Raw genomic sequence first — 25201 nt, 5'->3', positions numbered from 1 at the left:
AATCCATAGGACTGATATTTCATAGCACTGTTGAGGTTTCTATGGAAAAACTAGTATGTGGTATACAAGAACAAAATTTTTCTCTACTGCTCGTATCTTCTCTTCTAAGACACTTTTTTCTTATGTAATTCTTATATTTAAATATTTTCCAAATAGTTGAAAACAGATTTTCTAGTAGCTATTCTCATATGGTATATGGAGAAACAGCTTAAGCAAACATTCTTTAAGGGTGTAGATAAGAGCGATACTTCAGATCCTTTTGTGTTAAGTAGAGTTAGTGTTGATATTATCACATCTATTTAAAATTTCATTTTCAATTTACTTATTTTATATCATTTCAAGTTGGATTTGCATAAATTTTATGCACAATTGACTTTAGGATGAAATAAGAGTTACAGTAATCATTTTTAAGAAATTGGTTTTGATACGAAACTTTGTTCAGCTTTTTATAAACGGCAAATGGGTACTAGAGATGTTGATTTTCTGCTTAGGGATGCTTTAGCACTAATTTGATAAAGAAGAAAATGTCCTTAGAATCCCTTTAAAATAGAGCTTCTGGCAAGTCAGGTTATTAGCTCAATGGTTCATGATAGTGTGTAACTTTAACTTGTGGACTCCAGGAGTCAAAGTGTTAATAATTACAATGTCAGTGTGTATCTGTTGCTATTTAAAAATCAAACACAAACCCTTTATAAGTAGTTCCTTATAGGTGGGACAAAGGAAATCTTCTAGAAAGTTCTCTTGGTGTGAAGAAAACATCTTGTTTTGTTAAAACAAACTCAGACTCTTCCAGTGAGGGAAGGACTACATTACATGACTCTGATAGCTTTATTCGTCCACTCGTGTGCCTTCTAAGCCTACAGTGCTACCTCATGGTACCTCCTAAAGTACAGCCTTATGCAAGGAAGAAAAAACCCTTTCCTCAATTCCAAGGCACCTCACTCTCCTTAGTTGCTTAGAAGGGTCTTTGAGAAACTTATAAAGAATGCATATAAAATACTGCTTTATGTTAATGACAATATATGTATTTGATGTGCAAACCTCCTGGGCCCAAGTGATCCTCCCAGCTCAGCCCACTGAGTAGCTAGTAATACAGTTGTGCACTACCACACCTGGGTACATTTTTTTGTTTTTAGTAGGGATGAGGTCTTCCTATGTTGCCCAGGTTGGTCTCGAACTTCTGGGCTCAAACGATCCTCCTACTTCGGCCTCCCAAAGTGCTGGAATTGCAGGTGTGAGCCACCACACGTGGTCTATACTTGTTTTTTTATAATAAACACTTTACACGCTTTAGAGGAGAGTTCCACCTCGCCATGGGTTGGAAACCCCTGACCTCTGAAGGCACTGCTGTTGCATGACACAGTGTTTAGTGTCACCTCCTCTGAATCTACAGATTTGGAATTTAGAATATCTGATCCTCCTTTTATGCTCCAGCCCTCAGAATTTCTGGTAGTCATGTTTGCTGAGTGAATCTCACCAGCATCCCAGATTCTTGGAGTCCTCCATCCACTGAATGGACTTTTTTTTTTTTTTTTTTTTTTGACCCCAGATATTTCTCCTAGAACAAAAATACATAGGTCCCTACCTAGTGAAGTATTGGTATCTGATCCAATGGATTCCTTTTTTTTGTTTTGTTTTGTTTTGTTTTGTTTTGTTTTTGAGACGGAGTCTCGCTCTGTCGCCCAGGCTGGAGTGCCGTGGCCGGATCTCAGCTCACTGCAAGCTCCGCCTCCCAGGTTCACGCCATTCTCCCGCCTCAGCCTCCCGAGTAGCTGGGACTACAGGCGCCCGGCACTTCGCCCGGCTAGTTTTTTGTATTTTTTAGTGGAGACGGGGTTTCACCGTGTTAGCCAGGATGGTCTCGATCTCCTGACGTCGTGATCCACCCGTCTCGGCCTCCCAAAGTGCTGGGATTACAGGCTTGAGCCACCGCGCCCGGCCCCAATGGATTCCTAACCATTTCTCAGGGCTTATATCTCAGGTGTACACAGTATTCTTATCTGAAATTGGGAATGATATTTCCTGCTGCACAGGGCAGCAGTGAGGATTAAATGAAATAATCAGAGTGAGCATCCCTAATCCAAAATCTGAAATACTCCAAAATCCAAAACTTTTTGAGCACCTGCCTAATACCAAAAGTGGAAAATTCTACACCTGACACATTTTTATTGTATTAATGGTATGTCATAATTTTTACTGTTAAGTACTTACATGTGAATAAGTGGGAGAAAATGATTGCTTATTGATAATGTACAAATTGAGAGTCAGAAATAATGGTGATGCCAAACAAACACAGATTGTCTGTAAGAGTGGCTGACACAGTGACACCTTTGTTCTCTTATGGCTTGATGTATACAAACTTTGTTTCATGCAAAAAATTATTTAAAATATTGTATAAAATTGCCGGGCGTGGTGGCTCACGCCTGTAATCCCAGCACTTTGGGAGGCCGAGGCGGGCGGATCACAAGGTCAGGAGATCGAGACTACGGTGAAACCCCGTCTCTACTAAAAATACAAAAAATTAGCCGGGCGCGGTTGTGGGCGCCTGTAGTCCCAGCTCCTCGGGAGGCTGAGGCAGGAGAATGGCGTGAACCTGGGAGGCGGAGCTTGCAGTGAGCCGAGATCGCGCCACTGCACTCCAGCCTGGGCGACAGAGCGATACTCCGTCTCAAAAAAAAAAAAAAAAAAAAAAAAAATATTGTATAAAATTACCTTCAGACTGTGTCTGTAAGGTGCATGTGAAACGTAAATGAATTTCATGTTTACCCTTGGGTCCCATGCCCAAGATATCTTATGTTTATGTAAAAATTCCAAAATCTAAAAATCTTTGAAATCCAAAGCAATTCTGACCGCAAGCATTTTAAATAAGGGATGCTTAAACCTGTATGTTAGGTACACAAATAGTGCCTCACAAACAGTAAAAGATGGCCAAATAGTATGGATCATGATCCTTATCATTGTTGTCATCATGATCCTAGCTGTCATCATTCTGAGTTCTATCTGGAAATAACTACACTAGTCTTGCCTGGGTTTCTTGCTTCCCATCTCCTGCCAAGACATCTTTCTCTCATTCCGGTTCAGTTTCTTTCCTGAGATAGTCATATTTTCCAGGTGATAGTTTACTCTGTAATGATTAACATAAAGAATAACCTCACAGTTTATCTGTCACCTAGTTCCCTGTTACTAGGGTGCAAGTCTGACCTCATGGTCTTTTAGTAGCATATCACTAAAACCAAATAATAAACTAAAGATCCATGCAAGAATAATGCATATATAGAGGCAATCTGGAGGGTTTGTTGTTGTTGTTGTTTTAATTGGCAAATTTACTAAGTTAATTTTCTTTGGTAGTTTAATCATATAAGTTACCTTGAATTCTCTTCCTGCTCTTTTAATGTTCATTGCCTTGTTGTCTCATGAATTGTTTTGTAAACCTTTGTGTCTAATCTTATTTTGTGCACAGGCCATGCATATAATTATTATATTCATAGCATGACATTAGCTTTTAAAAAGAATTTTGTGATCGCTAGGTAAACGATATTGTAGTAGATTTAAAGTATCAATCTATCATCAAATTCCATGAAGCATCTTTGTCTGATGGATTTGATTGTGCTGTTGCTGAAATCATGCCCTCCAAGTATATAGAGTGTTGCAATATTTTAAGAGAACACAGTTTGGGGCTTATTTGTTCTTTTTCAAAAGCTACCTCAAATTCCTGGCATGAGCTGTGGGGAGGGGCAACAATAAAAGACAAACATTAGAAGCCTGTTTCAGAAGGTATCATCGTATCTACACTATAATATTGGGGCTCTTGCCTGCTAGTAATGACAGTATTTGTGTTAGGTGAAAAATGGTTTGTGCTGTTGACTAGTCTTCAGTTTATTTAACTATGCTCAGTTTTGTAACAAATGTATGTCCTCTATTTTATAAATGCTTTAAAAATATGTTTTGAGTATGATTGTTATAAAAGAAATTTTATATTTTTGGTTTTTAAAATATATACTTAATAAAATGTCTTCAGGAAAGAAAATACAGCAATCTGCTAAAGCTATTGAGACCTGGTTTATAACAAAAGTTTTGAGATTTTAAAGCTGAAATGAAATCTGGTTGTCTCTTTGTATACGAATTGTTTTTGTTGCCAGTAGTAACTATAGAGAATTTTTTGAAACAGCACCCTTTTAATAACAATGGTCTCCCCAAATATATTGTGGCATAGCTTTAAACTTTATTAAGTCTGTCTTGGACTCCCCCTTCCTCTCCCTGAGTAAATGGAAGAAAAGTTTGGCAGGCTCCATGCTGTGCACTTGATTGATGTCCAGAACATCTGAAGGACTTTTGTGTCCTGCCTGCTCTCCATGAGTGCATAATGTGTGAATACTTAAAGAAGGTCAGCCCTTATCACATGTAATCTAGGCCTGAAAGCAGATCAACAGTGACAGTCATATCCCGTAAGTAAGAACACAAATCATCCTCTACATGCTTTAGACAAGTTGTGGGATATTTTTTCTCTCTTTTTACCCCTTCCCACTCATGGAGGACCTTGGCAGAGCAATGAAAGCAGAGAGAAGACGTGCTCAGAATAATGTGTCACTCGTTCAAGGGAGAAAGGGATTGTTTATTTGTAATAATGTGATGGTCTTTCACTCTGCAGCTGAAGGGAGCTTTGGGTTGTTAATGACTAGTGATGTGGAATGCTGCAAATTAGAATGGGGTGGGGAGGCAGGAGGCAGCCTGAAAGAGGGCTAAAGTTGTGGTCTTTATAAACTCCAAAGTCAGGAAAAAAGTTTTTGTACCGTGGGCTCTATTGTTAATTTTTTTTTTTTCTCTCATAGTGGAGTAGCTTTTTATGATAGTATGTAAGTGTTTAGTTAAAAGCCAGAATAATAAAACGAATTACCAGTGCAGTTCTGAGGTCACTTTTGTTTTTGGTACAACATGTATGAAAGTTTGAAAAACGTTTTAGTGCAAAGCTCTTGGTAGGACCTAAAAGGCTATGGCTTCCAATAGGAGGAAGGAAATAACTGTTGTTATGAGTGTGCCTGTGTGTTTGGACAGAAGTTTAACTGAAAAGTAAATTTTATTCCAAACAGTATTAGCAGGGATGTTCACATGATAAAGAAAATAACACTCATAAATTAAAAAAAAAAAAGAAAATAACACTCACCTTATTGTTCTCATTAAGAATAATAAATATATTATTATGTTTTCTTAGATACCAAGGAAAATATTTTTCTTCTTATTTCCAAAACTTTATTAGTTTCCTTTGAAATATAATCAGCTGCAAGGAGTAGTAGCTGTCAGTTTGCACAATGGTAACCTGTGCTTACCTCCAGAAATGAAGACATTGCTCCCCATGTGTGTAGGATAAAATCAAAACTTCTAATTATTGGCTACAAGGCTCTTCCTAACCTCCCCAGCCTACTTTTCCAGCCTAATTCCCCTGCTCTCTAGGCCTATCGAGCTTCTCCTGTTCTCTGCAAGCACTGCTCTTTTTCTTACTCATATACGTACTGTACTGCATGTTTTCTTTGCCTAGATTTTCTTTGCCTTCCCTTCACCCAGTGAATTCCTACTTACCTTTGAAGACCCGGTTCAAATGCCTCCCCCACGCAAGTCCAACCCTCACCCTCAGGCAGAATTAATCTTTGTTTGTTCCCTGGTTTTTCCATGTTTCCTCAGCATAGCAGACAGTTACTGTACTGCATTGTCATTATTGGATTGTATGTTTGTCTTCACCCACTAGAGGATAAGCTTTGTCCTGAAGGCAGGTGCTGTCTCTTTTTAATGTTCTCATGTCCATTCAGTAGACACAATCCCCCCAAATATAGCAAATAGTGAATGTTTTTGAGATAAAAACTGTATATAAACATAAAATCAGGAGATTTGGGGAGTTTCTATGTGAAAATGAATCACAAATTGAAATTGGTAGCAAGGTAGTCTCCATTTAAAATTCTTCAGTATACTTCTACTTCAAATGCATGGATATTTAATGAATTAAGTAAAAATGAATTGGATTAAAATAAATAGTTTTTCAGGTATAATTTGACTTTTTTTTGAGGTGAGGTCTTGCTGTATTGCCCAGGCTAGTCTCGAACCCCCGGGCTCAAGCAGCCCTGTTGCCTTGCCCTCCCTAATAGCTGGGACTATAACCAAGGACAAACCACTGTGTCCAGCTTTAACTGAATTTTTAAAATCTCGACTTGAGATATTTTGTATCCTTGATTTAATGATCACACTGTTTGTGACAGGAACAACTCGGCAAATGTTACATTGTAGCCTATTATATTAGAGAACATTATTTTTATTAGCAAAGCTTTTCATGTGGGAGGCAAGAGAGAGATTAGTGAGAGTTGTCAGGAAATTACTAACATTTTCTGCTGTCTTCCTGTGTTCTGGGTACTGTGTTCAGTAGTCTGTATTCCTTCATTTATTTAGGGGTAATTAGCAGAGGGTTTAAGTAATCTGCCCCAGATTATACACAACACAAATAGGCCCTTTCTGCTGTATAGCAAAGACTCTGTAAATCTGGAATGTGTGAATGTCATTAGTAAGAATTCTGCAAATGACAAACGGTGATGTCCTACTCATATTAGTAGTACTCTCCATAGTGCTCCTTTTTCCTTCCTTTGCCCTTCTGGCAGGTGTACATTTTCAAATGGTGACCTTTCTTTCAATCTTCTCTCAGAGCTTTCTTTGAAGACTCATTTGGTATATAAATTAACTTGCAAAATTAAGTTGGCTATCTCAGTAGAAGAAGAACGCCTCAGACATAAACCGTTGTTATTCTCCTTTCTGGTATTTCTTCCTGTAGGTAAAGATGTAATTGAAGTCGAATCTATTGGAGCAGTTAAGTGAATCTGTGATGAAAGCTGCACACGCAGGTATATAACCGTTTGGCACATTGGTTCTTTCTCTGCTGTCAACTCTGTGGTTAGGAGATTGGGAGCGAATGTTTAACTGCTATGAAACCCATTTTTTAAAATAAACTTTTTATTTTATAATTGATTTAGAAAATTTCCAAAGGTAATATAGAGTCCTCATCTACCCTTCACCCAGTTTCCCCTGCTATTAATATTTGACCTTACTTTGGAGCTCTATATGTGTCACAGCTAGGAAAGGAACAATTGTGTATTACCAGCAACTAAGCTCCAAACTTTATTCAGATTTGTTTCCTCTCTCCCTTTTCATAATGCCATTTTTGTCTGTTCAAGGATCCCGTCTGGAAAACCACTTTGCACTTAGTCAACTTGTCGTCTTACTCTCTATTGGTTTGTAACTGTTTTTTTACACTTTCCTTGATAGTTTTAAGAAATGATGATCAGATATTTTATTTAATATTTCTGAAATGGAGTCGACCTGATGTATTTCTCATAGACTGGGGTGGTTGATGTTGAGGAGGTAGACCATAGAGGTGAAGTGCCATTCTCATCATATCAGGGGTACCAGTTGTCCGCATGGCTTGTCTTCAGTCATGTTAACCTCGATCACCTGCCCAAGGGAGTGTTTGCCAGTTATTCCAGTGTAAAGTTATATTCCTTTTCATACTGTACTTCTTGGAAGCAAGTCACTAAGCACAGCTTAGAGTCAAGAGTGGGGTTGATTAAGCTCTGCTTCATGGAGTGAGACTATCTAAATATATAAATTTTTTGAATTATTCTGAAAGGGAGATTTTCCCCATTCTACCATTGATTTACTTGGTTATCCAGTTACTAAATCTTTATTTTAAAGATAATTTCAACCTTTATTTTAGATTCAGAGGGGAAATGTGTGGGTTGTTACATGGGCATATTGTGTGTTGCTGAAGTTTGGGGTCCAATTGATCCAGTCACCCCGGTAATGAGCATAGTACCCAGTAGTTTTTCAACCCTTGGCAGCCTGCCTGTCTCCTTCCCCACTCCAGTAGGCCCCAGTGTCTGTTGTTGCCATCTTTATGTCCAAGTGTACCTAATGTTAAGTTCCCACTTTTAAGTGAGAATATGCAGTAATAGGGATATATCTGTTCCTGTGTTAATCTGCTTAGGATAACGCCCTCCAGCTGCATCAGTGTTGCTGGGATTTCATTCTTTTTTATGACACTAGTATTCCATGGTGCATATGTACCATATTTTCTTTATCCAGTCTACTGATGATGGGTACCTCGGTTGATTTCATATCTTTGCTACTCTCAGTAGTGCTGCAATGAACACATAAGTACCCATGTCTTTTTGGTAGAACGATTTATATTCTTTTGCGTATATACCCAGTAATGGTTTTACTGAGTAGAATGGTAGTTGGTAGTACTGTTTTAACTTGTTTGAGAAATCTCCAAACTGCTTTCCATGGTGGCTGAACTAATTTATATTCCTACAAACAATGTATAAGCATTCCCTTTTCTCCTCAGCCTTGCCAGTATTTGTGAATTTTTGACTTTTTAGTAATAGCCTTTCTGACTGGTGTAAGATGGTATTTCACTATGGTTTTGATTTGCATTTCTCTGATAGTGATGTTGAACATTCTTTTCATGTGTTTCTTGGCCTTTTGTGTGTCTTCTTTTGAGAAGCATCTGTTCATGTTGTTTGCCCACCTTTTAATGTGGTTATTTGTGTTTTGCTTGTGGAATTATGAAACCAGTTCTTGACCTGGTACAGATAGGGGCTTAATTAGATTGGATGTTGGAAATTAAAATATAAACTATAGATAAAAATATGTACATTAGGGTGAGTGGGTTAAATCATAGGCAAATCTGGGTTGTTTTGCTAAATTAGACTTTTGATCTACATAATAAGAGTTTCATGAGATTTTGTTGAACCAAGTAGTCAGGGGCCTAATATGCCATTTATAGAAGATCCCCTTCATTGTTGGCACCCAGCATATGTTAATAATTAAGTTAAAAATGGAGGAAATTAATAGGTATACTTTTTGATTTTTTAAAATATTGCTAAATGAAAGAAATAGGTATTAGCAAAAAGTTTGACTAAGTGGAAACCTCTCCTCATACGTTTAATCTTGTTTTCACTCTCCCTCACCTAGTTGGAAGGTGAGGTTCAGAGATTCATCCTACATGCTGAAGTCCAAAAGTCTTTTTGGAGATGGGGTCTTGCTCTGTCACTCAGGCAGGATTGTAGTGGTGTGATCATAGCTTACTGCAGGCTGGAAATCCTGGCCTAAAAACATTCCTCCTATCTTAACTTCCCCAATAATTGGGAATACAAGTATGACCCACCATACCCAGCTAATTAAAAAAAATTATTTTAGAGATAGGGTCTTGCTATGTTGCTCAGGCTGGATTGAACTCCTGGCCTTAAGTAATCCTCTTGCCTCAGCCTCTCAAGTAGCTGGGATTACAGGTATGAGTCTATGTGCCCAGCATAATTTTTTTTTTTTTTGAAATTCATATATTCCAAACTCTGTAACCTATATTCAAAGTCCTGCACAATTTGGTTCCACTCTGTCTAGCTTTCTTTCCAACCACTTACTAATAGGAGCTGCCTGTTCCAGTAAGATTGTCCTCATGCTATTGCACAAATTGAAAATTCATATCGACCTGTAAACCTTGCTCATATAATTTCTTTCCTCTCAACTTCTGTATTGCTGTGTAAGTTCAATTCATCTTTCAGCATCCAGCTCTCCCTGCAGTCTGGGCCCAGTCTGTTCCATCCTCTGCTTGGAATTTCCATGTTTATTCTGTTGGGGCCACTTCATCTTAAAATGTCATACATTTTTACTTAATTATTTCTTATATACTTATTTTGTGGTATTATAACCTTCTTGAGGAACCAAGTCAGCTTGCACATAGTTCAAAATCAGAAATGGTTGCTGATGTGAATTCTTTGGAACTGAATTAGGATTCTGGGGAGAGAGCAGAGATTCTGTCTTTAACTTTCAGCCATTTATAGAAGCCCATATTGGGGAAATGTGAGCAGTGGGAGCTGTCCCACATTTCAGCTATTCACTTCTTGCCCCAAAGCTCAAGGCTGGATTCCAAATTGGCAGTGGAACCATGTTGTGAATGTGGCTCTGAGCCCAACATAGAAGGTTTGAAAAGCAGATTCTATTGCTTGATTTTTGTCTGTGTTTCCCACATATCCCTCTGCTCCTAATCATCCTTACTCATTTTACTATATACCAATCTCTTTTCCTAACTAAAAGGGATATGGATAAGTATTACTCAAAGACAGTTCTTTTTAATCACCACCAACTTCCATGTTTCTGATAACTAAGTTGCATGGCTTCTGTGAAATGCAGAATGTGTCGTTTATTAAGCTCAGAGTAGTTTAAGATTTCCTACATGGTTAAAATTCTGTATTTTGGTTAAATTTCATGAAAGTACTTATGAAAGTATAAATTGGGAGTGTTGATTGGTTGTAGTATGTGTAAAATCATCAAAACAAAACATTGTTGGGCTTTCCTAAACTAGAGAGTAGATTTGAATGGTACCTAGTGGAATAGTGCTGGGAGGTGCAGGATGGGGTCAGGAGCAGGGGCAAATGAGGGGTGTCTTTTGAAAGTGAGAAGAAAGCAGAGATTCTTTTTCCAAGAAAAGATTTTTTAAAATATCAAGTAAACGTATAATGATGATATCTAGATATAACCATTGTAATACATTTGCTACTCTACTCATAAATCCTTTTTCAGATAAACTGATGGGATTTAATAATAACCTCTGTTTGTATTTGTCTGTGGTAACATTGTAGTTTCTACATATGCTGACAATTCATTTATCTTTCTTGGTGTTCTTTTATTATTGACAGTTCTCAGAGTAAAACAGAAACAAATTTGAAAAAATTTCTTTATCATTCAGTATCATGGCAAATGAAACTTCACAAAAATGTTCATAATTTACATTGAGAAACAGTTACAGTTAAAATCTAAAAAGTGGAAAAACTTGCAATGGTTTTATTTACATAATAAAGTTGGTTAGGTTAACAGCACTTAAAACTATAGTCATAACTGAAATATCTTAACTTGCAACATTTATTAGTGATTACTTTTACATGTGACCCTTTTCATATCTGTGCACTTGATTCAAGGGTATTATTTATCTGTTGACGTAGTGTGAGTAAACTGCTGTAACATAATACTTTGATCTGTTGCACTGTTTCTGGCATTTCGTTAAGTAAAAATATTATTTCTTGTTTTCTTTTTACATTTCTCAGTTAAAATTCTTAGCAGAGAAAATAAATGTTAGTAAAAGAAACAAACTATTTTATGACAGCAATGTTTTAAATGAGGTTTGCTATGGATTCCTTTCATAGCTGCCTGAGAGATTTGGGGGACATGAGTGTTGCCAGTGCAGAGTGAAGCCCCGGCGTGTGCTAGCCCTTGTGTGGGCAGCTGCGTCAGGCTCCTTTCTTAAGAAAACAATCCAGCTCAGGGTCCTCACCGCCCTTTGTTGTCCTCCCCACGAGGTGATCAGTTGAAGTCTCTGTGGTGACAGAACCAGTTTGTAACAGGCTTGTCTTTCACGGTCCTGTCTCAGGGTTGCTGGCAGGCTTGCGAGAAGATCTGACAAGAGTGGCAGCAGAGGAGTCTCAGTGAAAGACGGAAAGGCAAGAAACAGGAGGCTTAAACAGGCAGGGCACATTGACTGCTCTGCTGCTGCAATGGGTTGGCTGGAAGAACTAAACTGGCAGCTTCACATTTTCTTGCTCATTCTTCTCTCTATGCACACAAGGGGTAAGAAGATCAGTGCCCTCCACTATAGTGCTGACAAGGCTGAGTTAGAGTCTGATTTCGTGGCTTTTATCACAGAAGGGAAAGTTCAGGCCAGAAGTTCAATGTCTATAAAGTTCCATCCCCCATCCTCCAACTGCTTTGTAATTTTACTACTTTCTCTATTACGGCAAGGCTTTCTAAGTAGTCTGTTAGAATAATTTTAAAGAGACTTAACATTTCTATTTTCTCTAACAATTGAGAATTAAATGCAATTCAACTTGGAACTTTAGGAAATTCATTCTCAATATACTGTGACAGTTTATGTGTGAAGAATTTAAGAAAATAGCAATTCTAACAAACTTTTTTCTGATCATTTTAGTTCGAATACTATTAGATTTTTATAGGTTAGTTTTCTTTGAAGTTCATCATTTTTATATGGTTGCATTGAGTAAATCTAACTTTGCAATGGCGATAATTATAGTTCGTGAGTATGTCAAATGTTTGTTCACTTTTAAGAACAGGGGCTTGCTTTGTGATAATTTTGTTCAGAAGAATTATTATTTTATCAAGTTGACTAAAATATAGAAAATGTTAAAACTTATTTAAAATTTTTGAATTAAAGTAATTTTAAGAGTAGAGCTATTTTCAAATGAGAAGAAAGCTAATGAACTGAATATGATATAACTGGCTGTGGTAGTGAAGGAGTTTTAAGGTTGGAAATAAGGAAATAATGGCTTTATAAAATTAAGCCAAATGATAAAGGAAATATGTATGAGATTGAAATGTATTTATAGTTCAACTTTATATACTTGTGGATGCATATTATAGAACTAACTTGGCTGTACTATTTATCAGAAGGGTGTGTACTTTTGATTGGGATTTACAGGATTCAGATTTTCATCATCTCAAAGTATCCTGTGACACTATTAAGATACTATGTTCTGTGGTTTGGCCCTATGGAAAATGTTTTTAATTTCAGTATATGTAAAAGTATTTTTACTTATACGGTATACAAAAGTTTAAATTTTGTGTATTGATATGAAGGAATGATAGGTATTTCGTCGACCTAGTTTGCTAGTTTATTCCCTAAAAATTGTTATAATCTGGTACCCTGTAGGGAGAATAGAAAGACTTCAGGGAAACTGTGTCTTAAGTGTGTTCCAGGAAGCTCAAAGCATGTTATATGTGAGGTAAAATTCTAATTCCTCTATTCTAGCTACTACTGCTTCTTCATTGTCTGGGGGTCATTTTTTATTGTCTTTTAGCATTTTCTTTGAAATACATGAATACTTGGCTTTAGTATTGAGTTATGCCAATAAAAAGCAAAGAAGCCATGTGCTACAGACAGAATCTTTGGATCATAAAATGCTAACCTTAGAATGTATCTTAACATAATGTCTTAATATCTTATTTCTTCCAGTGAGGAAGATGACGTCCAGAGACATTCCTTGTCTTCTTCTAGGTCATATAGGTGTAGGGAACCTTTTAAAAAGCTCCCTTTGCAGGGCACTGTGTGTGTGTGTGTGTGTGTGTGTGTGTGTGTGTGTGTGTGTGTGTGTGATGTGCCTCTACTTAATTTATCTTATAACATAGTATCATAGTGGCTAAGAGTACAAATTCTGGACCCAGAATGCCTGGTTTTGAATCTTAGCTCTGCCACTCACTAGTTGTATGAACTCAATTAAATTATCTTATTGTTGTCTCAGTTTCCACAACTGTAAAATAGGGATAATAATTACATTTACTATCGATTTGACTATTACATGAGTAAATATATATAAGCACTTAGAATAGTGTCTGGCACATAATATTACCTGAAAGTTTGCTGTTGTTAGTATCATTATTAATAATTAATTTATGCAAAAATAGGGAACCAAGCTAGAAATGTACAATGAGATAGGACTGTGAACATCCAACAGGTCGTCTTAGTGTGATGAACATGTTGAATCCCAGTTGATTTTCCCAGCTTTGTCACCAATTGACTTTTTTTGTTGAGGAATTACTCTCTGTAACTTTCTATAAAATACACTTGATGTTGTTTATTTATTTATTTATTTTTTCCCCTGATAAATGCAGAATGTGCCATAGACAGGGAAGGACTATGAGATTAACCAAAATTAAGCCACTTAGATTATTAAGTTAAATATTCATTGACAACAGTTAACACGCTTCACCATTGTTAATTTCACATCTACTTCAGTGAGAATGATGATCACTGAAAAGGAAAATACGGAGCACTGATAAATGATGTGTGCATGACTTTTAAGTGAATGACAAAGCCGAGATTAATATTCTGAGATCTTACATCCATATTTAAAATAAATGTCTTTCAAAATGACAACTTGAGACATTTGGAGAATGTGAGCATCAGGTGCGTGAAAATATTTTGTTAATTAAATACGTGGAAACCTGAAATATTTATATGAAGGGATAGGTATAATATTGCAGTTCCACCTGAAGTGGTACAAAGCTCTGCAAAGTCACAATAAGTGGAAAGAAGAACTCTTCCTACTTGGGATAGAAGCAAGGGTGACCTATGTGTATGGTAACTCATCAACCTAAATCTTACCACTGCCTAGCTATTACCTTAAATGTTTTACTCGGAAGAGATACAGGCTTTGAAAAAGGAGGCATGAGTACATCTTGGTAGAGGTCTTGAACTTCAAGTTTTTAAATACTGGAATATTGTGATTGCTTCAGAAACATATTTTTACATCTAGGGAAATGGGGAATTGCCTTCCTAAAAGTGAAAATGTGACCTGTAATGATCAGAATCTGTAGTGTTCACTTCTACTTGAAATGGATTATGTTTAGATTGAGCTACTTGTACTACCCTGCCCCTTTATTCTCCAAACATAGTAGAGACTCACAGACAGTCATAATGAATATAGTGCAATGTGCAAACAGTACTAAAATATTGAATATAGTGCAATGTATAAACAGTATTAAAGCATCATTTTGTTCACTACCATTCTTCTTAAGTTCTGTTAAGGGAATTTAGTAAAGTTATAAAGATGATAGACTGACAAACCTAAAAACTAAAGGACTCTGGGTTTGTTGTTCTAACACAATGGTGGCAACAATGTGCCTGTCCTGACGAGGATAGGCCTCATGTTCCCATATTTAAGATGGTGAAATTTTCATTTGGTTCCCTGTTAAATGTACATGTGAAAGTGTCTACAATTTTTCCCCCATAAAATAATGCTAATAAGCCATTAAAGCAATCAGATTAAATAAAAGTTAGCAGCCACATTTATTTTAGGAGCAATTCTACGTCAATAAAGATACAGGAAAACAAGGTGAGATAGGAAGTAGAAATCCACTCTTTTGTGAATACAGGAAAATTTTCAAACCCAGTGATCAAAACCAGATCCAAGTCTCCATGGTCCCTACAGTTTTATATAATCTGGATTTTTTATACCACTTCTCCGTTGCCAGGCCATATTCCTTGGGTTTCCTATTGTCATATTTATGTCAGGCCTAGATGAGACTAATTTAAAATTCAAAAAGCATGTTATAATTTTTTTTTAGTATAATCAGGGCAAATAGAGAATCCAATAAGAGGAGGATAACAAACATCAAGCATGGCTGTGAATATGTAGTTTCACAATTAGAATGATAATATTGCTATGCGGCATCAGGTTTTGGTAATATTTTGAGTGAAAAATGATCCTTATTACCATATGGCAAAATATACTGAAAATCTGAACTGTTAGACCAACACAGCTGTTAAATGCATAAATGTGGTTATGTGTTTAAAATGTTTTCTACTACAGCTATTATGTGGCATTTCTTAATCTCAGACTATTAATCGGCAGTAACTGCAAGTTGTGGTGAGCATCACAGATGTAAGAAATTTGATCTCTGGTAATTTACCTGGAAAGAAAATGGCTAAACTATAGTTTTCAACTTAAGTTCTGCTCATTAGATTGGATAATACATTCACATAATTGCCGAGTACAGACTGAAATCATTTGGTTTCACCTTTTTTTATAAGTTATTTTCAAAATGCTAGCAACCGTATGCAAGTCTTATATGTGTATAAATATCTGTACATATATAATTCAAACCTGTAAATTGCAACTATACGAAGGCTTTTGAAAAAACATTGGAACATCAAAATAACTCAAATTAGTTTCTTTTTCCTCTGTAAGCCAATTGAATCTGAAATAACATTGTACAAATATTTTATTGATTTAGAACATTGTACAAATCTTTCATTGATTTAGAATTGCCAGGAATAAATCTATGAATTCTTCCCCCAACTTTTCAAATGCGTATCTGTTTTTAGAATTCCTATAGGCGTTTGAACAAATCCTCAAATAAGATAAAATACTGACAACTAATTATAGAACAATTATCTTAATCAGCTAAGTTTTCTGTCAAGCTTTCTTATTGCTGCATTTTAGGTCCAGATGGACTTCTTTGGTCTTGATTATTATACTTGTTATCTGTAAAATAGAGACTTTGTCTATCTTAATATATCTTTGTTGGTTTGGGAATGTGAATAGTAAAATACATAAGGATGATCTTGTGACTTTGAACTCAGAAACACCTTATTCTTACTCCAGACCTCTCCATGTTTCTTTTAACTTGGAACATATCTTTCTGGATTAACTGATTACTCTGCTTGATACTATCTCTATTACATTCTTTTGATGTTTAGTTAACTATATAAAATCATAGTATTGATATTTTGGTTATAAAGAACAGAATCTTAAGTAGAGAAAGAAGTTTAATGGAGACATAAAGAAAAACTAAAGGAAACACAGGGCTCATGGGACCCAGAAGGCCAGGAGGACCTGAGCGTCTCCTTGTCTATGTCTGTCTCTCTCTGAGGGCCTTGTGCACGTTCCACTCTCGCTGTGTGTGTCTGCTCCCTTCTTTTCTTTTTGTTTAAAATTCTTTAATGGACGCTCTTTGCATTTAGGATAAAATCCAGATCTTTCTATGTCCTGCAAGGTCTGGTATCAGCTGGCTCCTGACTCATCTTGCAGCTCATCTCATTACTTATGGAGCATCAGCCGTATAGGCCTTTTACTGAAAACAATCAAAACAAAACAAAACAAAAATGATCCAACCTTTTTCTCACTCAGGTACTTCACATATGCTGCTTTCACAGTCTGGAAAGTTCTTTGCCTTTCTACTCTGTTTATCCGTGCATTTGCATAAGTGCCATTTAGTTAAGTTTTCCTTAACAGTCTAAATTAAATGAAACCCCCTTGATATAATTCTTCGTTGTGTTTTATTTTTCCTTTGTGGTACATATCATAATTTATCATTATACATATGTCACTCTCCTACTGGAAGCTAAGCTTCTCAGAAGAACAGACTCTGTCCATTTTATTATTGCTGTGTCTTGAGTGCATAGCACAGGCTTGGCCTATAGAGGAATCTATGTTCCTGGACATGCTTAGAGTTTCTTGCTTGACTGAAAACGGTGGCTGCAGTCCCTAATGTTCCAAGACCTTTTGCTTAGCTCTACAGAGTTAACTGATAGATGTTTCACTTTATTTATTTATTATTATTATTATTTTGAGACGGAGTCTCACTCTGTCACCAGGCTGGAGTGCAGTGGCGTGATCTCAGCTCACTGCATCCTCCGCCTCCCTAGTGCAAGTGATTCTCCTGCCTCAGCCTTCTGAGTAGCTGGGACTATAGGCGTGCACCACCATGCCCAGCTAATTTTTTTGTGTTTTTAGTAGAGACGGGGTTTCACCATTTTGGCCAAGATGCTCTCCATATCTTGACCTTGTGATCAACCCACCTCGGCCTCCCAAAGTGCTGCACTTTTCTTTTTAATTTCTTTGGAGGGAGAATTTGATTGACTGCGGACCCTTAGAATAATCAAAGGTAACCCACTAGCCATGTTAAAAGTTTTTGATTGCCAGTATAATCCAAACCCTCTTCTAGAAAAACTGCACGTGTCACAGTGCCTATTATTGTCTAGTTTTTCTAGAAGAGGGTTTGGATTATGTTGACAGTCAAAAACCTTTAACATGGCTACTGTTGTCAGTATGATATAGCAATATAAATACTTCCAGGACTCTTTTGTTTGTAGTGAATTGCTATTGGCTAGCAAGTGAGTTATTTATCAACTACAGGTCTTGAAAATTATTTTTAAAAACACTTTAATATTTCTCACTTGAACTTCAGAATTCAGCAAATGTTACGACTGAAAATAATGTTAATGTATTTCTGTAGGTCCTACAGAATTATCTTGAGAGTAAATGAAGGCATATCTGACTATCTTTTACTCTGTAAAAAAAAGATGCTTTAGAAATTCGGAATGTCAGTGTGGTGGCAGAAATAATGTATGAAACAAGTAGTGTGGTGACTTGACAGCCTGTAGTTCTAGGACATTGTTATATATAGGTTTCACTCCTTTATTGAAGTGGTAGTTGCAAATTATATGTCTCACAAAGCACATCTCATAAATTTTGCATTTATGATTTCTGAACAGGACATGAGTTTGAGGCTAGTGTTATACGTCGTTCATCAATCAGATTCTTGGAACTTAATGTCTGAAACTATGTTTCTGATTTCTTCTGGAATCCAGAGGAAAATTAATGTACATTTCAAATTCACTTTTGAAAAACCTCATGAGTACCTGGTGAAAATTGTCCTTGGTTCATAGTTTTTTACTGCCATACAGTATTCGGTGTTGTATAATGTCCCCATAGTCATATTGGTGTCTTCACAATTTTAATGGGAGTTTTACGTATAAGGAAATAGTGACTTACACTACTGAAAAAAATCAATTGTGGTACTTCCGTGATGTAGAAACTGCATTGATGAGGTATCAGCCAGGTGTGAGTCAATTAATATAACAGGGCATCTTAAAATTTTTTCTGGCCATTTTTGTTTACCTTCAATACAAGGCCAAGGCGAATAGCACGGAGCTTCAGAAAATCCAAGCCAAGATTTGTTTTGGGAACTCCACATGAAATTATCTTTCTGTTATTATATTTATAGAAATATTCATTATCTAATTCTTTGCTAAAGTGTTTACCTTTATTTTCTCTCTAAAAGAAAACTAAATTTTTTCAAATCTGAAAAAACTCAAATTAGTGTTTCAAATCACTATTTTTTTCAAATCTGAAAAAATTAATAAAAACTTGTTGCTTGCAATTGTGTATAATTTTAATGATTACGCACTTTTTTATGGGGCTGAATCTCAACTGAATATTTGTCTTGATTAGAGTTGAGATGCTCAAATATGTGTTGTTTTCAAATTGCATTATAAAACAAGTCTTTTTATGTTCCTACTTTATAAAAAAGCTTAATGTTGTAAGAATAACATGCTGTATTTATCCATGAAATAATGGCTGATTTGAGTGAGGAAATGCGCACCAGCTCATTGGGGGAATAGTTGAGTGGCTTTTCTGAGTTTAACTTAGCCTCTGAATTCAGCTGAAGTTATTGAGAACTGTGCAGTGACCCGGAAAACAACAACAACAATCACAAAAGAGTTCCATTGTGACATGTTAACAGAAGAAGGACAGATGCCACTTAAGTTACCTTTTTACTGCACACACTTTCTTAGACACATTATACATATCCACACACGTATGTTTCATATATATATATGTTTTCATAGGATTATTACAGTTTATTGAAATCAGACAGTATCACTAAATATTTCCTACTTAATTTCCTATGCCCTGAGTGAAAACATGTTCAAATTGGGGGAAGAGTTTGAAGGAGAAAGAGCCTTGTGCTAAATCATGTGATTTTATAGGCCCATGACGTTCTTTCAATGGGGGAATTTCTGGGGATCATTTTTGGGCTGATTTTATGCATATATACCAAACGCTTTATTCATAACATAAGCATATTAGTAGCTATTGTGAATATTATTAATCTACTCTACTTAACATATGGTTAAAAAAACATAATTTTCCGTCTTTTTTTGTTAAATAGACTTAATGACAAACATCTTGCAAATTAGATTTTCATATATTTCATCTCTTTCTTATGCTCAATTTAATCTATCAAAGCCACACATTGTAGAAGACATCTGGTATTGAGCTTAAGCAGCTGGGTTTCATTTGTAAGGGTTTTGAGCAAATTTCGGTGCTTGCCAACAATAATATAACAGTTGGCCAATGTGTTTTCCTTGTGGCAGATTTGTGCAGTGTGGCAAAATAGACCTGAGTTCAGGATCAGGTGCTTTTCTGCCTCTTTTTGGCCTGTCTGGTGGGACTTGAGGTTTTATGCAGATGTTCAGTGAGCACTGGCTGAGCGCTTGCTGCAATGGCCATTGAGTAGGAATCATCTGGTGAGCCGTGTTTGACCAGCACCCCTCAATTTCAGAAACACGGAGTCTGCAGTTTTCCCAGCATGGTTCTATGTATTTCCTGTATCAGAATCACTCCAGGTCGTTTTTAACATACAGGTCCCAATACCCCATTTCAAAACCACTAAACCAAATATTTGGGAGTTGAGCTGAGAAGGCTTAAATTTAATAAGCTATCCCAAGAGAGTTTGTACACCTTGGATTCAAGATAATAAAGTTTAGTTTATTCTTTCCCTACAGATAGAACCTCTAACCCCACTTTCAGAACAAGAGAAGAAACTATGTGTATTTAAAAGGGATTTTCAGACTTTGTTTCAAAAGTGACTTACCCATATACCCAGTTTAGACTTTTTATAAAATATTTTACCAGCATGATGTGTTGTTTAATAAAACAGTTGTCCTAGCACTATACAAATATTGTGCCCAATGATGAAGAAGGGATAAGGAATCTTAATTTACTATGAACAATCCAAGTAGGAGCTGAAAGATTTCTGAAAGAGTGAAATGAAATAAGAATCCCAAATTTCCCATCTCTTCCTCAGATACACTTAACTAAGTGATTTCTGTCTCCAAATAGTCATGAGATACCTGTGAAGCTCCTGGAAATCTGTTCAGAATTTGGCTGTGAGATTGTTCCCTCAGAAAGCACTGTGTTGCAATTTGCATGCTCCTGAGCCCTCTGCTCATCCCCAGTTACATTAAACAGGTTATTCCTAATGGAAAGAGTTATGTCTTTGTGGCTATCTAGGCAGTTTTGGGGACTGTTCTGAAAAGAAACTTAAGTCATAACTCCTCCTGCTTCTGCTGGAAAAGATCTATGCCAGAATTCTTACTACCTTAGTTTAATATTATTTTGTGGATTCTGAGTCCAGAACTGAGTTTTCCAGATAAACACTTCTGAGTTCCCGGGCAATATGGAAACATACCCAGGGAATGACTGTGTGGTTGATGTGAGGTTTGCCTCTTTGGAAGTAAATAGATAGTGACTGATTGTTGTTAAAATGTCATTAACTGGAAATGTACTTTTCACCCCATCTTGCTTTGAAAATTAGCACTCAAGATAGCTATTTCAGAGAGCTCCTGTGTTCCCTCAGGAACTTTGGACTTGATTTGGAATACACACACACACACACACACCCCTCCATTTAATATACACAGGCAATACCCCAGAATATATAAAATTAAAAGAGGGTAAGAAAAGAGGCATTCCAAATGCTTGGGATTGTCCTGTTTCATAACCCACGTCATGCATGGGCTACATCTGCAGCTTTTTTAAGTTTCTGGAGGAAGCTCAGCAATGCAGCTGTCTCTAATGTACTGTGAACCTTGAAAAGGAATTTCCTTTCAAGTAAGAACGGAAGTAGTTTGTGTGTGGGATGATGGAGCTGAAGGTTTCCTTTAACAGAAAATAAAGTGCTGTTATGTAAATAAACATCTATACAACCTAAAACAAAAAGGCACCTACAGTTGAAAAAAAGACCTAGTTAATTTTTATTATCTACTTTTGTTTTCTCATTTTTGAAAGTGAGGAAAATGAAGCAGAAAGTTGTTAGGTGAATTGTTTAAAGTCTCACTATTAGTACTAGAGTCCCAGGACAAAACTTGGGATCCTAGAGTTTTTAGTTCTAGTTCTTTAGATATTACTTTAGATTTGGCCTTAGGATTGCTGTTTAGGCTGTATGTTTAGAAAGCCAAAACAAGGTCTTTGCCATGTGATGTGTTTGGATCTGTGTCCCTCCCAAATCTCATGATGAGTTGTAATTCCCAATGTTGGGGGAGGGAACTGGTGAGAGGTGATTGGATCATGGGGGTGGTTTTCCCCCTTGCTGTTCTTGTGACAGTGAGTGAGTTCTCCTGAGATCTGATGGTTTAAAAGTGTATGGCACTTCCCCATTTACTCACTGTCTCTCCTGCCGTCATGTGAAGATGTGCTTGCTTCCCCTTTGCCCTTCCACCATAATTGTAAATTTCCTGAGGCCTCACCAGCCATGCCTCTTGTATAGCCTGTGGAACTGTGAGTCAATTCAACCTCTTTTCTTCATAAATCATGCAGTCTCAGGTAGTTTTTTTTTATAGCAGTGTAAGAACAGACTAATACACCACAGGAGCATTTTATTTAAGAAACAGGTTACAAAACATACGCTATCGTCACCACCACCTCCAAGAATAAATGTCAGTGTATGGAAAAAGCTCAGAGCTGACAACTTCTGCTTTGATTTTCCTATTTATTCTAATATATGCATTCTAATATTCTAATATATTATAGTTTGCAAAAAGTATTCTATATTCAACCACATTTAGACTTTCATAATTTAGTGATTCTGGGAATGCAGCTTATGCATAGTTTGTTCTGACCTAAAATACCTCAGTATCTGAGGTGAGAAGGGGACAAAGTAGAGGAACACATTTGAGGTATAGGACAAAAAATTTACACCCCAGATTGAAGAATGGAGCATCTTTTTTTTTCCTCTTCCTAAAATGTTAATCTAAAGAGATTACAAGAAAAATAACCTAACTAGCTGTGACTGCAGATAAGAAATGTGATCTGCAGCTGTACACCTTGGAAATGAGTGTGAACATCTCTACAGATTTATTTCTTAATGCTAAAATTGCATGGTTAATGTTCCTTTCCATTGTAGGATATCGCTTGTACTTGGATCCTCTAAATTTACATATTTGATTTTATGGCTTTGGGCAATTGCTATAGAATGTTTTAGAACAATCAGTGAGCCTTCTTTAGCAGGCAAAATTGCTGTAGTATTTATCCTGAGTTTTCAAACTCTCCATTAATTATTTCTTCAGTAACTGTAAATACCGACTTTGGCTTTGCAAGCCGAATGAGAATGCTTCGTTTCCTTTTGTGGCTTTGTTTGGCTTCTTATATTTGCTACTTAAGGGCCTTTAAAAATCTGCTAAAGATGTCATATTATCTATTGACATTTTATGAGATACTCTGGCAAAATTACTCCCCCAAGAAGTTCTAGAATGGTTTACTTTTTAGTCTGGATTGTTTTTATTATTTCTCTGCTTTTAATGAATCACGTTATTATCTTCAAAATAATAAAAAAAGATCTAGGAGTAAAAAAGAAAGTGGCATTCTTATAGTTACAATAGCTATTAATAAACTAATAGACAATAACTAACATATTCCATTTGTGATTTTACAATTTAGAAATCCAAGCATACAAATATCAACATTCGTTTTAGGTTTTAATATGTGCATGTTTCCATTTATAGATGTTAAACACAGAGCAAGTTAAGGATAGTTGCTCTTTCAGATATAAAAATACTTATGGTTTTACAGTTTTTTTAGCTATAGTGATTAAAATAATATGATTGTAGCCTAGCGTAGATCATAGGTGCAGGAGCTTTTATTATTCCATTTGTATAAATGTGTGAACAGTTCAGAGGAAGATACATAACTTGCTTAAGGTCACAGAGTTAATACATGGTACATTTTAGATAGAAATCAACACTCTGGCTGTTGTATCCTTTCTTCTAGCAGCTATGCCAGATAACATTTCTTAGAGGAGAATATTTATATGACTTGATATTCAAAAAGATGCAAAGCCACAAAACATAAAACATTTTAGAATTTGTTAATAGTAAAATCAGTAGTAGTAAATAAAACAAACTACAGACAAGCAAAAGGACACCCCATACTCTAGAAAATCCAAGTTGTATGACATGTAACTGGAAAGTGTCTATTACTAATTGCATATAAAAAATCTTCAAGAAGGAGAAAAATGAAAATAATAAAAGTGGCAGAAGGTATGAACAGGGCATTCACAGAGGAGTAATATGGAAATATAGGAAAAGAAGCTAAATAAATAGAGAATTGCAAGTTAAGATAATATGACATATCACATTATAGTCAGCAGACTGGCAAAATAATTAGCAGTTTAGATTACCAAGGTTTGGCAAGGAGGTGGAGAAACTAACCTCTGTTAGTTGGAGTATAATAGTTCAACCATTTTTAAGAGTGATATATCATTTATAGGTATAGATAAATAATTATATGGAAATATTCATAAGATTAAGAAATAGTGTCATAGACATGACAGCAAAAACAATAATAGAAAAAATAATGAAAGTCTTTATCAATTAAACAAAATTATATGCTTTAGAACAGGGGTTCCCAACCCCTAGGCCGCAGGCTGGTAGTGGTCCCTGACCTGTTGGGAACTGGCCACACAGCAGGAAGTGAGCAGTTGGCAAGTGAGCATTATCGCCTGAGCTGTGCCTCCTGTCAGGTCAGTGAGAACATTAGATTCTCATAGGAGAGCAAACGCTATTGTGAACTGTGCATGCAAGTGTTCATGCACAATTGCAGGCTCCTTATGAGAATCTAATGCCTGATGATCTGAGGTGGAACAGTTTCATCCTGAAACCATCCCCCACCACCCCTCCCAGCCTGCCCACCCCTGTGCATACAAAAATTGTCTTCCACAAAACTGGTCTTTGGTGCCACAAAGGTTGGGGACTGCTGCTTTAGAGCACATCACCAAGTAAGTGAAAAGACAGTCCACGTAACGGTAGAATATATTTGCAAATCATATATCTTATAATACACATGAATCTAGCCTATGTAAAGAACCATTACAAATTAATAATAAAAAAAAACCTAGTTTGAAAATGGACAAGGATCTAAACAGACATTTCTCTGAAGAATGTATACAAGTGTTTGACAATCAAATGAAAAAATATTCAGCATCCTGTTATCAGAGAAATTCCATCAAAAACACAATATACCACTTCACGTGTACTAGGATGCCTGTAATAAAAGATAACAAATGATCCTAAAGATGTGGAGAAATTGGAACCCTCATCTGTGGCTCCTGGGAATATAAAATGGTACAACCACTTTGGCAAACAGTCTGGCAGTTTCTCGAAGTGTTAATCATGTAGCTGTCATATGATCCAGCAATTTGTCTCCTAGGTATATGCCAAAGAGAGATGAGAAAATGTGTCCACAAAAAACTTGCACCCAGATGTTCATAGCAGCGTTATAGATAATATAAATGTTAAATATATTAATAACACAAACTGTTGTATATCTATGTAATAGAATGTTATTTGGCAATAAAAAGAATGAAGTACTGATACATGCTACAACATGGATAAATCTTGAAAACTATGCTAAGTGAAAGAAACCAGATACAAAGACCATAGATTGTATTTTCTATTTACATGAAAATTCCAGAGAGGCTTGGGGGCATAGGGAGTGACTGCCTGTCTATGGTTTTGGTTTTGAGGGGGTTGAAGATGTTC

General features: G+C 36.3%; 1 protein-coding gene across 11 annotated transcripts in view; it reads left to right on the top strand.

Annotated features, from left to right (window-relative positions):
* LOC105464217 (bone morphogenetic protein receptor type 1B) overlaps positions 1-25201 on the top strand; it is a 393013-nt gene that overhangs the window by 280885 nt on the left and 86927 nt on the right. The window contains exon 1 of one of the 11 annotated variants that reach the window (XM_011711876.3): positions 11090-11652. The exons of 9 other annotated variants lie outside the window; for them this stretch is intronic. In XM_011711876.3, coding sequence (XP_011710178.1) covers positions 11580-11652 — 73 coding nt within the window. In that variant the 5' untranslated portion in view covers positions 11090-11579. Of the gene's footprint in view, positions 1-11089; positions 11653-25201 lie in introns of those variants that run through there. One more of the 11 variants, XM_011711883.3, reaches the window with a different exon arrangement.

The sequence above is a fragment of the Macaca nemestrina genome, chromosome 3 (genome assembly GCF_043159975.1).
Source record: "Macaca nemestrina isolate mMacNem1 chromosome 3, mMacNem.hap1, whole genome shotgun sequence".
Taxonomy (NCBI): Eukaryota; Metazoa; Chordata; class Mammalia; order Primates; family Cercopithecidae; genus Macaca; species Macaca nemestrina.
Note: the sequence above shows the minus strand (reverse complement) of the source record. Positions and strands in the feature narration are given on the sequence as shown.